Genomic DNA, 14,345 nt, shown 5'->3' on the forward strand with positions numbered 1-14,345 from the left:
AGCCTGGTTCCTCTCTAGGTTTCTTCCTAGGTTTTGGCCTTTCTAGGGAGTTTTTCCTAGCCACCGTTCTTCTACACCTGCATTGCTTGCTGTTTGGGTTTTTAGGCTGGGTTTCTGTACAGCACTTTGATATATCAGCTGATGTAAGAAGGGCTATATAAATACATTTGATTTGATTTGATTTCCCAGTTCCTGCCGATGAAAAACATCCCCACAGCATGATGCTGTGATTGTGTTCTCGGGGTGATGAAAGGTGTTCAGTTTGCGCCAGACATAGCGTTTTCCTTGATGGTCAGAAATCTAAATTTTAGTCTCATCTGACCAGAGTACCTTCTTCCATATGTTTGGGGAGTCTCCAACATGCCTTTTGGCGAACACCAAACGTGTTTGCAAATTTTTTTCTTCAAGCAATGGATTTTTTGTCTGGCCACTCTTCCGTAAAGCCAAGCTCTGTGGAGTGTACGGCTTAAAGTGGTCCTATGGACAGATACTCCAATCTCCGCTTTGGAGCTTTGCAGCTCCTTCAGGGTTATCTTTGGTCTATTTGTTGCCTCTCTGATTAATGCCCTCATTGCCTGGTCCGTGGGTTTTGATGGGTAGCCCGCTCTTGGCAGGTTTGTTGTGGTGCCATATTCTTTCCATTTTTTAATAATGGATTTAATGGTGGGATGTTAAAAGTTTCAGATATTTTTTTATAACCCAACCCTGATCTCTACTTCTCCACAACTTCGTCCCTGACCTGTTTGGAGAGCTCCTTGGTCTTCATGGTGCCGCTTGCTTGGTGGTGCCCCTTGCTTAGTGGTGTTGCAGACGCTGGGGCCATTCAGAACAGGTGTATATATACTGAGATCATGTGACAGATCATGTGACACTTAAGTCCACCTGTATGCAATCTATTTAACTAATTGTATGACTTCTGAAGGTAATTTGTTGCACCAGATCATATTTAGGGGCTTCCTTTTTTCTCTCTGTTTGTCCCAAATTCAATACTTTTAGTTTTGGAAATATTTAGGACTAACTTATTCCTTGCTACCCATTCCAAAACTAACTGCAGCTCTTTGTTAAGTGTTGCAGTCATTGCAGTCGCAGCAGTATTTGACGTGAATAGTATTGAGTTATCCGCATACATAGACACACTGTCCTTAATCAAGCCAGTGGCATGTCGTTAGTAAAGATTGAAAAAAGCAAGGTGCCTAAACAGCTACCCTGGGGAATTCCTGGTTCTAACTGGATTATAGTTGATAGGCTTCCATTAAAGAACACCCTCTGTGTTATGTTAGACAAGTAACTCTTTATCCACATTATAGCAGGGGGTGTAAAGCCATAACACATACGTTTTTCCAGCAGCAGACTATGATCAATAATGTCAATAGCTGCAATGAAGTCTAACAAGACAGCCCCCACAATCATTATTTAATCATTTTCTCTCAGCCAATCATCAGTAATTTGTGTAAGTGCTGTGCTTGTTGAGTGTCCTTCTCTATATGCGTGCTGAAAGTCTGTTGTCAATTTGTTTACTGTGAAATAGCATTGTATCTGGTCAAACACCATTTTTCCAGAAGTTTACTGAGGGTTGGTAACAGGCTGATTGGTCGGCTATTTGAGCCAGTAAAGGGGGCTTCACTATTATTGGGTAGCGGAATGACTTTAGCTTCCCTCCAGGCCTGAGGGCACACCCTTTCTTGTAGGCTTAAATTGAAGATGTGGCACATATTATCCTCAGTCCGCTATTATCCTCAGTAATTTTCCATCCAGATTGTCAGACCCCGGTGGCTTGTCATTGTTGATAGACAACAATCATTTTTTCACCTCTTCCACACTGACTTTACGGAATTCAAAAGTACAATTATTGACTTTCATAATTTGGTCAGATATACTTGGATGTGTAGTGTCAGCGTTTGTTGCTGGCATGTCATCCCTAAATTTGCTTATCTTGCCAATGAAAAAGTAATTGAAGTAGTTAGCAATATTAGTGGGTTTTGTGATAAATTAGCTATCTGATTCAATTAATGATGGAGTCGAGGCTTTTCCCCCCAAAATGTCATTTAAGGTGCCCCAAAGCTTTTTACTATCATTCTTTAAATACTTTATCTTTGTTTCATAGTATTGTTTCTTTTTTTAAATTATTTAGCTTAGTTATATGATTTCTTAATGTCCAGTATGTTTGCCAATCAGTTGGGCTACCAGACTTATTTGCCATACCTTTTGCCTCCTCCCTCTCAACCATCCCAGTTTTCAATCCAAGGGGATTTAACAGTTTTTACAGTAATTTTCTTAATGGGTGTGAGCTGATTAGTAACTGGAATCAGCAATTTTATAAATGTGTCAAGTGCAGCGTCTGGTTGCTCCTCATTACACACCACAGAGCAGCAAATATTCTTTAAATCATCAACATATGAATCACTACAAAACGTATTGTATCACCTCTAATACACTATATTAGGCCCAGCCTTTGGAACTTAACATTTATTTATTTTTCCTAGATATGGCTATTATATTGTGATAACTACATCTGATGGTTATGGATACTGCTTTAAAGCAAATATCTGCAGCGTTAGTAAAAATGTGATCAATACATGTTGATGATTTAATTCCTGTGCTGTTTGTAACTACCCTGGTAGGTTGACTGACAACCTGAACCAGGTTGCAGGCACTGGTTACAGTTAGTGCCACCTTTAGCTGCAATGGCTGCAACCAAATGCTTCCTGTAGTTGTTGATCAGTCTCACATATTGCTGTGGAGGAATTTTGGCCCACTCTTGCATGCAGAACTGTCTTAACTCAGCGACACTTGTGGGTTTTCAAGCATGAACTACTCGTTTCAAGTGCTGCCACAACATCTCAATTGGGATTAGGTCTGGACTTTGACTTCAAATGAGTTGCTTTTTAACCATTTTCATGTAGACTTGAATGTGTGTTTTGGATCATAGTCTTGCTGCCTGACCCAGCTGTGCTTCAGCTTCAGCTCACAGACGGATGGCCTGACATTCTCCTGTAGAATTCTCTGATACAGAGCAGAATTCATGGTTCCTTCTATTAAGGCAAGTCATCCAGGTCCTGAGGCAGCAAAGCATCCCCAAACCATCACACTACCACCACCATGCTTGACCGTTGGTATGAATTGGTACGAGGTTCTTATAGTGGAATGCAGTGTGTTGTTATCGCCAGACATAATGGGATCCATCTAGTCCAAAAAGCACCTTGAAGCACCTTGAGTCATCAAGACTCTTGAAAGAATGTTCTATGAACAGATCAGTCAAAAGTATACATTTTTGGATGACAAGGGTCCCATTATGCCTGGGGGGTGATCACTTCATACACACCAATGTGTTCTACTCATCTAAAGTATGCTATTGTATTGTAAATCAAAACTGGTTCTTAAATGACTTGCCACTTTCCCAAATGGTAAAATTCATAAATTACCTCAGCTTGGCATCAATCTCTTTCTCCTCCTCATCTAGCTCGGCCTGTTTCCTGCGGAGCTTGGATGACTCTCTCTCCACTAGATCCAGCTCCTTGTCAATGTCCTGCAGGATCTTGGCCCGGGCCATGGTGGTGTGACGGCCAAGCCGGCGGCGGGTTGAGTTGGTGCTGTAACCTGACGGGCCAGTCAGAGGGTCATCTTCAGGGGGTGGGTTGGGAAGGGTCCTCTTCACCTTCTTTCCAGTGCCTGACGAAGAGCCCTGGCCCTAGGACAGACAGAGGAAAAATCAATAAGACAATAGATAAGATAAGAGTACTTTAAGATGCAGTTCGGGATCTTAAGCACAAAAATTTGTAACATATCATATGATTTAAAAATTTTTTTTTTTATATAATAATCATGTTAATTGCAGGACGTAATATATCATACGAAATGGATGACATAGAACACATTTGGATGACATAGTACAGAAAAATCGGGGACCCGTTTTGGCTTGTGAGCAACACTTTCAAAACTACTGGTTGAAATTATACAAAAGTTCTGGAGCGACACTTTAATACTATTGCAAGGTTTTTACTTTCAACAAACATTTCAACAGCATGCAATCAATGTGTTTTACTATGCCTTTAGCATGGTCATATTTAACACTATTTTATATTCCCAGTATTCTTACTGCAATGACTTACAGAGTAGCTGTCTGAGTAGTGGTAGCCTATCCTGTCCTCGATGGTATGGCTGAGAGATTTTGGGTCAGACATAGACTTCTGTCCAGGCTTCAGCATCCTAGGGCTGGAGGAAAACCTGGTCGGGTCAGTGGTCGGCATCTTTTGCCCTCCCTCCATGGCCTTACTGGAGGAGAGGGTGGACGCAGGGGAGTAGAGCACCTTGGGGGACTTGGGGGTGATGTCTGCCGGTGAGTGGTGCCTCCGGTCTGCGTCTGTCTGGCAGCTGAGACTGCCACCTCTCTGAGAGTTCTCTGGGGCTGAGATGTGTTTGATGATCTCCACCTTAGTGTCCATCTGGATGCTGGGGCGTTTGATGCTCCCGGAGTGGTCGGTCTGGACAGAGATCTCTGCAACAGTCTGGATGGCAATGCTGGAGACCTTAGAGACACCGTGTTTCCCCTCACCGCTGTGCTTACTGGAGCGGGAGCGCCGCCTCGACCTGGTTGGCATGTCCCACTCATCCTCTTGGTCCTCCTCATCATCAGTCTGAACACTGCTGTCTACACCCCTCCTGTTGTTCCTCTTCCTCCTCCCTACATACATCCTGTCTACTGAGTCCTCATCGTCTGTCTGGACCCCACTGTCCACTATCCTCTTCCCTACCACTCCTGTACCATACCCCTGGTCCCCAGGCTGGTTAGACCCTGCTGGTTGTTTCCTACTGAGCTGCAGCTGGTCCTGACCTCCACCCTCTCTCTGACCCTCGCTGGTTACATACTGCCCACCCTCTAGCTGGGTGACAGTGGATGAGGTGGTGGACTCATCCCTAACAGGCCAGTATTGGCCGTTATCCCCAACCCCTGTATACTGCTTCTCTAGCAGGTTGTCTGACCCTGTAGTACTGCAGTGCTCATCTAGCTGGTGCTGTAGCTGCACCTGGAGTTGTTGGATCTGCTCTAACTGTTGCCTCTGCTGGTTGTAGGTCTCTTGCTGGGCTATAAGTTGTGCATGGTGCTCCTCTTCTTGTTGCATTAACAGTTGTTGTTTCAGAGCCTGTAGAATAGAATAGATTAGATTAACATTATTGTCGATCACCTTACAGTAACTGATTACGAACATATTAAAAACAGTGAGCATGAACAGTGACCACGACCATACATTAACACAGGAGACATATACTGTACACACACATTCATACCTGTAGCTCTTCCAGCTCCCTCTGCACCATGATCTGCTCCTGTTCACGGTAGCGCTGGATCTCCTGCCTCTCCCACTCCAGCTCCTCAGCCAGACACAGCTGCTTCAGCTTCTCCAGCTCCAGGAACTCCCTCTCCATCTGGTACTGGGTGATCTTGCTGTCATCCAGACCGGGGAACATGGGCGATGAAGCCAGGGCGTCCAGAGAGGCTGCGATGGCCTCCAGTGTCTGGTCAGAGTACAGGTCAGGGAAGCCAGTCATGATGTCAGCCAGAGCACTGGGCAGCAGGTCCTTGGGCAGGCTAGTGTCCAGGCTGATGATCTGTTGGCCAGGGTCGCTGGTGGGAATAAAGCCATAGGGATGTGGAGCTGGTGCTGGCTGCTCCTGGAGGGTTGTGGTAGGAGGTAGGGTGGTGCTGAAGATGGAACCTGGCTGAGTGGTGATGGGGTATGTAGAAGGAACAGGGGCTGCTATGGAGGAGTATACCATTCCGTCTGAGGATCTAAAGACACTATAAGCAGGGACCTGGGAATATGGAGCAGTGGATATCCCCGTATACGCCCCAGCAGCTTTACTGGTGTAGTCTAGAGCTTCACCTGTTATGATGGGTCCAGAAATGTAGGTTTAAGTCAATGATTATAGCATCATAACTTTCTGTACAAAAAGAGGCCATGCAGATTCGATTTGGGGAGATCATAACACTAAGCATGCAAGTATATTCAGTCTGTCCAGCTAGCACGATGCAAAGCCAAAATATTGTGGGAGAACACGCAGGCATACGCATGCATCTGTGTAAAAGAAAGAAAAGACAAAAGAAACAGGACATTTATTAAAATCAAGATAGTTTCACAAATCATGCAAAAGTACAGTAAATGCACATTTTTAATCACACTAGAAAATTAACATAATGATAACTGATGTAAAACAATGCCCAGAGAAATAGGTTACCATTCAGAAATAAAATTCAAGCAGGTAAAAAGTTGAAAAGAACCCAAAACCTAGTAAACATGCTATATTTCTACCATACCAACCTGCGGACATATTAGCAGCTGTCAGGTCTATTGCACTGTCCGAGGCTCCGTTATAGTTATATCTGGTCTTTCCATCATAGAGGAACAGTCCTGCATCTGCCAGGTTGGTCTCAGACATGGCCTTGCCGTTCAGGCCCTTGATGCCGTAAACCCCAGCATGATCATACTGGTAGTGGTCGTCTCTGTAACCGAAGCGGTTGTCAGGCTGGGTAATAACCGGCGGCTGGGTCCTACAGCTCCCTGTGAAGGGTAGCTTGTAGATGACATCACAGCACACATTCCTCCCAGCTGTCAGATCTATGGGTGTCCCATCATCCTCTATGACTGTGGTCACCACACCAGGGCTCTTGTCAGATAGAGCCACCATGGCCCTGAGGGGTCTAGAGGTGGACAGATCCACAGCCCCTGCCGGCTCTGAGAGCATATCCCCCACGTTGGTGATAGCGGGGGCCATGGTCACTGGAAGTCTGCTATTTACCATGGAGGCTCCATAAGACAGGTTGATTGGTGTCACTGTGTCTGTGGCTAACACTGTGTTGATGATAGGCGGAGAGTCCACCCGTCTGTACACTATCTGTGCCAGAGGCTGGAATGGTTTGTATGTGGTGAGAGGGAGAGGCATGGAGGCAACATAACCCTGCAAATCTAAAGGTATTTCTGCTGGCTCGCTGGTGTAGGACTCAATGGTGTCTGAACAGGTGACGATAGTGATGCTATCAGTGACAACAGATAGCGTAGCGGAAGGGGTGATCTCAGCACTCAAGTTCACTATCTCTGGCTGCACTGCTGTATGTCGGCCACTAGAGTTGCTACAGATGGACTGGCGACTTGATTCCTGAGGCGTCAAGTCCATCCCTGAATCGGTCATCTTCACGCCAACCTTAATGGTGCGGAGGTCAATGGCATCACCGGAGTAGATCTTCCCGTTCTGTTTGGGAGAGGGCTGGACTTTAACCAAGTCTGGCTGGATGGTGATGGCCACTCCATTGGATGCAGGAACCTGGGGCAGCCTCTCATGGACCAAAGACACAGTGGTTCTCTGAACCTCGGTGGTGACCACCTGAGTGACCAGGCTGGGCAGGCTCTCCGGGGGCTGGGCTGAGGTGGAGATAGATGAGGAGTACATGTGGCTCAGGCTGTTCACCACCTTTTCAGGCCCATGGATCTCCTGGCTCTCGATTGACTCATGGTGGAATTTCCTGGTGATGGTGACTGGAGCCACCGGGACGGTCTGGGGAATCTCCTGGATAGATGGAACTGACATTCTCCTGGTGTAGGCTTCAATTGTAATGAATTCCAGGGGGGTCTCATGCGCTGATGAATAAATCAGCACTTCTGGTACTGCCTGTGGTGGTTGCACTGCTGAGGGGATGGATCCTCTCCTGTATGGGACTTGGGCAGCATATGCCTCTACGTCTGGCTCTGCAGGCATTGTGATAACCTGGGCCATACTAAGGGGTTGCTGCATGGTTATAGACGCTCTTCTTGTAGTGGAAATAGCCTCAGTTGTAACCACCTGGATGGGTGTTTCATATTCTGATGGGTAAGTCATCACTTCAGCCAATGTGTATGGTTGTTGTGCTACAGAGTATATGGATGTCCTTCTAGTGGTAGTGGCCTCAGTTGTTCTAACTTCCGTAGGCATTTCATACTCTGAATGCAAAGTCCTCACTTCGGCCACTGCTTGTGGTTGCGGTGCAGCTGATGCTATTGATGGTATCTCCTGCTGTAAGGGCATTCCTGCTGCCTCTGCCATGGTTTGTGGCTGCTGCATTGGTGATGGTATTGATGCGAGGCTATAGATGGCCTCAGTTGAAACCACTTCTATCAGTGATGCTGACTGATGCATGGTTGAGGGTGTAGCTTCTACATGGACTTGGCTGGCAATAGCTTCAGTAGGTATGTCCTGCTTTAAGGACATTACCTCAGCCATGGTTTGTGGTTGCTGCATTTGTGATGGTATTGATGCTCTTCTAGAGATGGCCTCAGTTGAAACCACCTCTATCAGTGATGGTGACTGGTGGATGGTTGAGGGTGAAGCTTCTATATGGACTTGGCTGGTGATAGCTTTGATATGTATCTCCTGCTGTAAGGGCATTGTTGCTACCTCTGCCATGGCTTTTGGCTGCTGCATTTGTGATGGTATTGATTCTTTCCTATAGATGGCCTCAGTTGAAACCACTTCTATCAGTGATGGTGACTGATGCATGGTTGAGGGTGTAGCTTCTACATGGACTTGGCTGGCAATAGCTTCAGTAGGTATGTCCTGCTTTAAGTGCATTGCTGCTACCTCTGCCATGGTTTGTGGTTGCTCCATTGTTGATGGTATTGTCACTCTTCTATAGATGGCCTCAGTTGAAACCACTTCTATCAGTGATGCTGACTGATGCATGGTTGAGGGTGTAGCTTCTACATGGACTTGGCTGGCAATAGCTTCGGTAGGTTTCTCCTGCTGCAAGGACATTACCTCAGCCATGATTTGTGGTTGCCGCATTTCTGATGGTATTGATGCTCTTCTAGAGATGGCCTCAGTTGAAACCACCTCTATCAGTGATGCTGACTGATGGATGGTTGGGGGCATAGCTTCTAAGGACATTGCTAATAACTCTCCCATGGTTTGTGGTTGTTGCATTTCTGATGGTATTGATGCTCTTCCCGGCATGGCCTCAGTTGAAACTACATCTGTAGGTATGACCTGCTTTGCTGGTAAAGCAGCCACATATTGTGGCTGCTGAGGTACATCAGGTATTGATGCCCTTCTACCAGAAGCTTGAGCTGCAGACACTTCTACAGGAACCTGTGGCTCTGATGGCATTGTCCTAACGTCAGACACGTTCTGTTGTGGCTGGGCTGTTGGAGGTATATACGGTTTCTTTATTGGAGCTCTGACACTGTGTACCTGAATAGGCATCTCTGACCCTGCTGAAATGGTAACCACCTCAGCCACACCGTGTGGAGGCTGCATAGCTGATGGCATGGAAGGCTGCCTTGCTTTTGCAGTGACTCCCTCTAGGGGTGCTGCTACTTCGACTGGTACTATTGCTGCTGTTGGTGGTGGCAGCTGCCTCAATGAGGGAACTGACGCTCTCCTGACAGTGGCCTGGGCTGAGAAGGCCGTAATGGGTGACTGTTGTTCTGAAGGTGTAGTCCTATCCCTTGGGCATGTCTGCATAGTGGAGGGGATGGATCCTCTCCTGATGGGGGCTTGGACAGTGATGCCCTCTGTGGGTGTGCCAGGCTCTGAGGGAAGCGTTATCACCACATACGTTTCCAGACAATTGGCATACCTCGGAGACAGAGGGGACCTGGGCGAGGCAGCACTCATCTTGGGCTCCACTGGGGTGGTCAGACTCAGATACAGGGCATTGGGAGGTTCTCTGGTCCTGGGCAGTGTTGTGGCTGTGAATGGCTTTGCTATGCTGGCATTTGGTACCACTTCTCTGGTCCTGGGAAGTGTGTGGCTAGCGGTGGGAACCACTGGAGGTTTGATGCTTTCCCCTGGACGGTGGCTGAACACCAGCCCTGCAGGGATGGACACAGGCTTGGGAGGGACTGGAGGGGGTGCAGATGCCTTGTGTACTGGACTGGGGCCTGTGGTTGTTACAGTTGCCTGTGCCATTGTCACAGCAGTTGAGACTGGTACTGTGGTTGGGACTGAAGGTGGGGTGGAAACAGAAGGCTTTTTGGGATAAACCGCTGGCTTGGGTAAGGTGGCAGGAGGTGGTGGAGGAGTGGGAGGAGGTGGAGGTGGTGGTGTATCTGCCACAGGTATACATATGTCTGAGCTGGGTACAGCAGGAACAGAGGGAGCAGTAGGGAAAGGAGCAACACTCACAACCACAGGCCCTGCTGCCATCAGACTACTGCCTTTATCAACAGTAGAAGTGGTAGTTATTGCCACTGAGTATGCCACAAGGTCTTGGGTCGACTGGCTGAGCACCGACATGTTCTCCACATTAGGAACTATGATGACCACATGCCCCTGTCTGGTTGGGGTCATCATGACCTGAGGGCCAGCACCACCCTTTGGCCTGACCTGCTCCATCTGTGGCTGTATATCCACCACCACAGACTGTATGGGCTGGCTAGGCAGACCTGCTCCAATGGCTATAGCGGTGGTCATGGTCGGGGAGACATGTTGGACAGCCCTGATTGAGTTAGGCTCTGCTGAGGTCTGGGGCAGGGAGACTGACATAGAGCGAGGTGGAGGAGGAGGTGGGGCTTTTTTGGTGGAGGCTTGTCTCTGGATTCGGGGTGTCCCTACAGCTGGTACTACTACTGGGGTTGGAGCAGCAGCCTGGACAGGGACTGAATGCACCACTGTAGCCTGGGCAGGAGCTGGGGCTGACACAGGTAGTGGGGCTTGGGGTGAAACTGGAGAGGTGATGGTAACCAGGTCTGGCATTTGGACTACAACTGGAGCTGGGGCAGGAGTTGGAGCAGAGACTGGAGTTGGCACAGCACTAGGAGCAGCTGGGACTGGAGATTGTGCTTGAGAATGTACTGGGCTTGGTATTGGAGTTTGTGCTCTGACCTGCACAGAAGGTAGAACCTGAGCAGCCATCTGGGATGGAGATTTAACCAGGTCTGGCATTTGGACTGCATATGGATCAGGTATCTGTACCACCACTGAGGCAGGTGCTGAGACAGGGGTTGAGACAGGGGCTGGGGCTTGGGCTGGAGAAGCTGTAGCATCGGCTGTAGTTGTAGCTGGTGTTGGTGCTTGGGTTGGATCTTTCACCACATCTTGTATTGTGACCAAAACTGTGGTTGGAGAAACAGCCATAATGGGAGCGATAGAAGGAGGGGAGATATCAATAGGCGGCTGAGCTGCAAAGGGACTTGCTGCTTTGGCCAAGTCTGGTGTCGGAGTAGACACTGCAGTAGAGTCGGAAGAGAGAGGACTTTGAGCTTGGAAAGAGGAGGAGGACGTAGCATTGGAGGCTAGACTTGAGTCTGGAGTCGATGGTGAGGTGGGAGATGATACTGGAGAGACCTGTGAAGGTGTGGTGGTCGTACTGGAGGCTAGAACTGTCTCAGGGGCAAAGACAGGACCTGGAGTAGCTGTAGCTGGGGAAACCTCACACACCACAGTGATGGGTTCAATGTCAGCTACCTCTGTTGTTGGTGCATGCTCTGAAACTGAAGTGGACTCTAGCTCTTTTTTAGTCTCAGACTCATAAGTAGGGGTAATATCAGAGGACACTCCCACTCCATACTCCTCTATTATACTATCGTCCGTCTCATCCTCTCCAGAGGAACACTGGGTGATCTTCAAGTCCGGTATAGGGAAAAGAGCCCTCCTCATAGTCATATCCTGAGGAACTGTTGGCTTGGCAACGTCTACCTCAGGCCGTTTAGGAGGTTCAGAGGGCCGTGGTGGAGCAGGACGTTTCTTCCTCTTAACGTAGGTAGAACCAGCATCTAACATAGGCTTCTCTCCCTCGGCCTCACCAACTCTGCAGCTCTCAGCTGCAGCAGAGGATGGTGCAGTAACATGTATCTCAGGATTTGGAGTGTTGATAGCTGACTGAACCTTCTGAAACTCCTGCTCTATCAACATCAGTTCCTTCTTCTTCAGCATCATCTCCTCATACACCTCTTCAGGAGACCTCAAACCTTTCTTCCCCGGCTCTTTAGCGGGGTCTTTACTGGGCTGCTCTGGTCGGGCTGAAGTACGTTTAGCTTCAGGCTCCTCCACTAGGGATTCGTAGAGGTAGTCCTCTATGGCCATGCCTCCGTAGAGTGGCTCTATCTCAGGGAATGGCTCTGTCTCTCCTTTAGGAGATCTAGCTATCTGAAGCATCTCCTCATATTCATCCTCTGCACTCTTTAGTGGCTTTGCAGTACTGAACTTTTGTCCTTTAGGGACAACTATCCTGGTCTCTGTGTGAAAGGCGTCTGAATCAGACTCCATGCTAGGAAAATAGTCAGAGACTGATGTCCTGTGAAGTGCTTCCATCTCCCTAGCCTGCCTTGCCTCCTCAGTGGGTGAGGCATCATCAATGGAAGACAGGTTACAGGGTGAGGTTAGAGGGAGATCCCTTCTCCTCTGAGCTCGGAGATCATCTTTATCCCTTTTCGACTTCTTGGAGATCCTCTTCCCCTGCTGCTGGTCCGAATCCTTCGGTTTATCCTGCTCCTTGAGGTGATCCTCCTCCTCCCTGAGCTCCTCCTCCTCTGACGAGTCCTCGATGGTGGGGAATGGCTGGCCGGAATGCCTGTGCTTGGCCTTGCGGGGCTGTTTCCCCTCCCCACTCCTCTTGTGGCTGGGGCTGCTGTCGCTGTCCTCCTCCAGAGAAGAGGCTGAGGTGGGGGAGGTTCCAGGTGTGAAGCTGGACACTTGGACGCTGGATGACCCCTCACCTTTGGACCTGTCCTCCAGAGAATCTGTGATGCTCTCCACCTCTGAATCCCCATCGTCCATGCTCTTCGTTCTCTGCGGCATCATGGGCATGGCTTTCTTATACACAGGGATTTCCTCAGTGAGTTCAGCACTCTCTACAATAGATTTAGGCTCAGACCATGGCAGAGAAGGTATCCTGGCTGGGCTGTCTTCATCATCTATACTGCCTTTTTTTAACAGAGTCTTGGCTTTACATGATGTGTTATCCACCACAGCATCCATGGTCTCCTCAACTCTGCTCTCTTTCTCTTTTTTTCCCTCCTCCTCTGAGAGAGACATCTCCTCCTCTCCCATCATCCCCATGATCTGCCTGCGTATTAACTCCTCCTCATTCACGAATGAGTCTGGGCTGTCTGGAGGGCTGTCTGTAGGGCTGTCATCTTTGTAGTCCTCGCTGCTGGATGAGGCTGCCGTGCTGACCGCTATCGCACTTAACCTCCGTCTCTGGAGCTTGGGCGAGGGAGAGGGTTCGCTCCCGCTGCTCTCCTCCATTGGCACATAACTCAGAAGCCTCTTTGCCCCATTCCCCTCCTCCTTGGCAGGCATGGCTGTGTCAGGGGTTGTGTCCATGATAGGGACATCTCTGACTGTCTGCAACTCATCCAGCTCCCCCTCGGAGGTGTAGGAGCCCTGTGAGATGGGAAATATGTCTGGTCCATCCTGGCTCTTGTCACTATAGTCCTCAGGCTTGATGTCAGCCTCAAATGAACTGGCTGGGCTGGATGGTACCTCAGCTACTACCTGGCCTGCTAGGAGGGAGGCTGCAGTTGGCTCTTTCTCCTTCTCCTGAAAATAAAAAAGCATCAGATGAAAATGTGCTTGTCCTATGCATAGATAAATCAAAATATACACTACCGGTCAAAAGTTTTAGAACACCTACTAATTCAAGGGTTTTTCTTTATTTTGACTATTTTCTACATTGTACAATAATAGTGACGATATAAAAACTATGAAATAACACATATGGATTCATGTAGTAACCAAATAAGTGTTAAACCAATCAAAATATATTTTAAATTTGAGATTCTTTAAATAGCCACTCTTTGCCTTGATGACAGCTTGCAGTCTTGAAGGAGTTCCCACATATGCTGAGCACTTGTTGGCTGCTTTTCCTTCACTCTGTGGTCCGACTCATCCCAAAACATCTCAATTTGGAAAAGGTCGATACTGTGGAGGCCAGGTCATCTGATGCAGCACTCCATCACTCTCCTTCTTCGTAAAATAGCCCTTACACAGCCTGGAGGTGTGTTGGGTCATTGTCCTGTTGAAAATAGTCCCACTAAGCCCAAACCAGATGGGATGGCGTATCGCTGCAGAATGCTGTAGTAGCCATGCTGGTTAAGAGTGCCTTGAATTCTAAATAAATCACAGACAGTGTCACCAGCAAAGCACCCCCACATCATAATCCCTCCTTCTCCATACTTTACGGTGGGAAATCAAATGCGGAGATCATCCGTTCACCCACACCATGTTTCACAAAGACACGCCGGTTGAAACCAAAAATCTCCAATTTGGACAAATTTCCACTGGTCTAATGCCCACTGCCCATGTTTCTTGGACCAAGCAAGTCTCTTCTTCTTATTGGTGTCCATTAGTAGTGTTTTCTTTGCAGCCATTCGAAC

General features: G+C 48.0%; 1 protein-coding gene across 1 annotated transcript in view; it reads right to left on the minus strand.

The window, feature by feature from the left end:
• LOC139530943 (uncharacterized) overlaps positions 1-14,345 on the minus strand; it is a 115,793-nt gene that overhangs the window by 37,820 nt on the left and 63,628 nt on the right. Inside the window, exons 16-19 of the mRNA XM_071327749.1 lie at positions 6,318-13,509; positions 5,287-5,882; positions 4,110-5,141; positions 3,423-3,688 (exon numbers count right to left, since the gene is read on the minus strand). Of these exons, the coding sequence (XP_071183850.1) occupies positions 3,423-3,688; positions 4,110-5,141; positions 5,287-5,882; positions 6,318-13,509 (9,086 nt within the window). The remainder of the gene's footprint in view (positions 1-3,422; positions 3,689-4,109; positions 5,142-5,286; positions 5,883-6,317; positions 13,510-14,345) is intronic.

This window comes from Salvelinus alpinus, chromosome 9 (assembly GCF_045679555.1).
Source record: "Salvelinus alpinus chromosome 9, SLU_Salpinus.1, whole genome shotgun sequence".
Taxonomy (NCBI): Eukaryota; Metazoa; Chordata; class Actinopteri; order Salmoniformes; family Salmonidae; genus Salvelinus; species Salvelinus alpinus.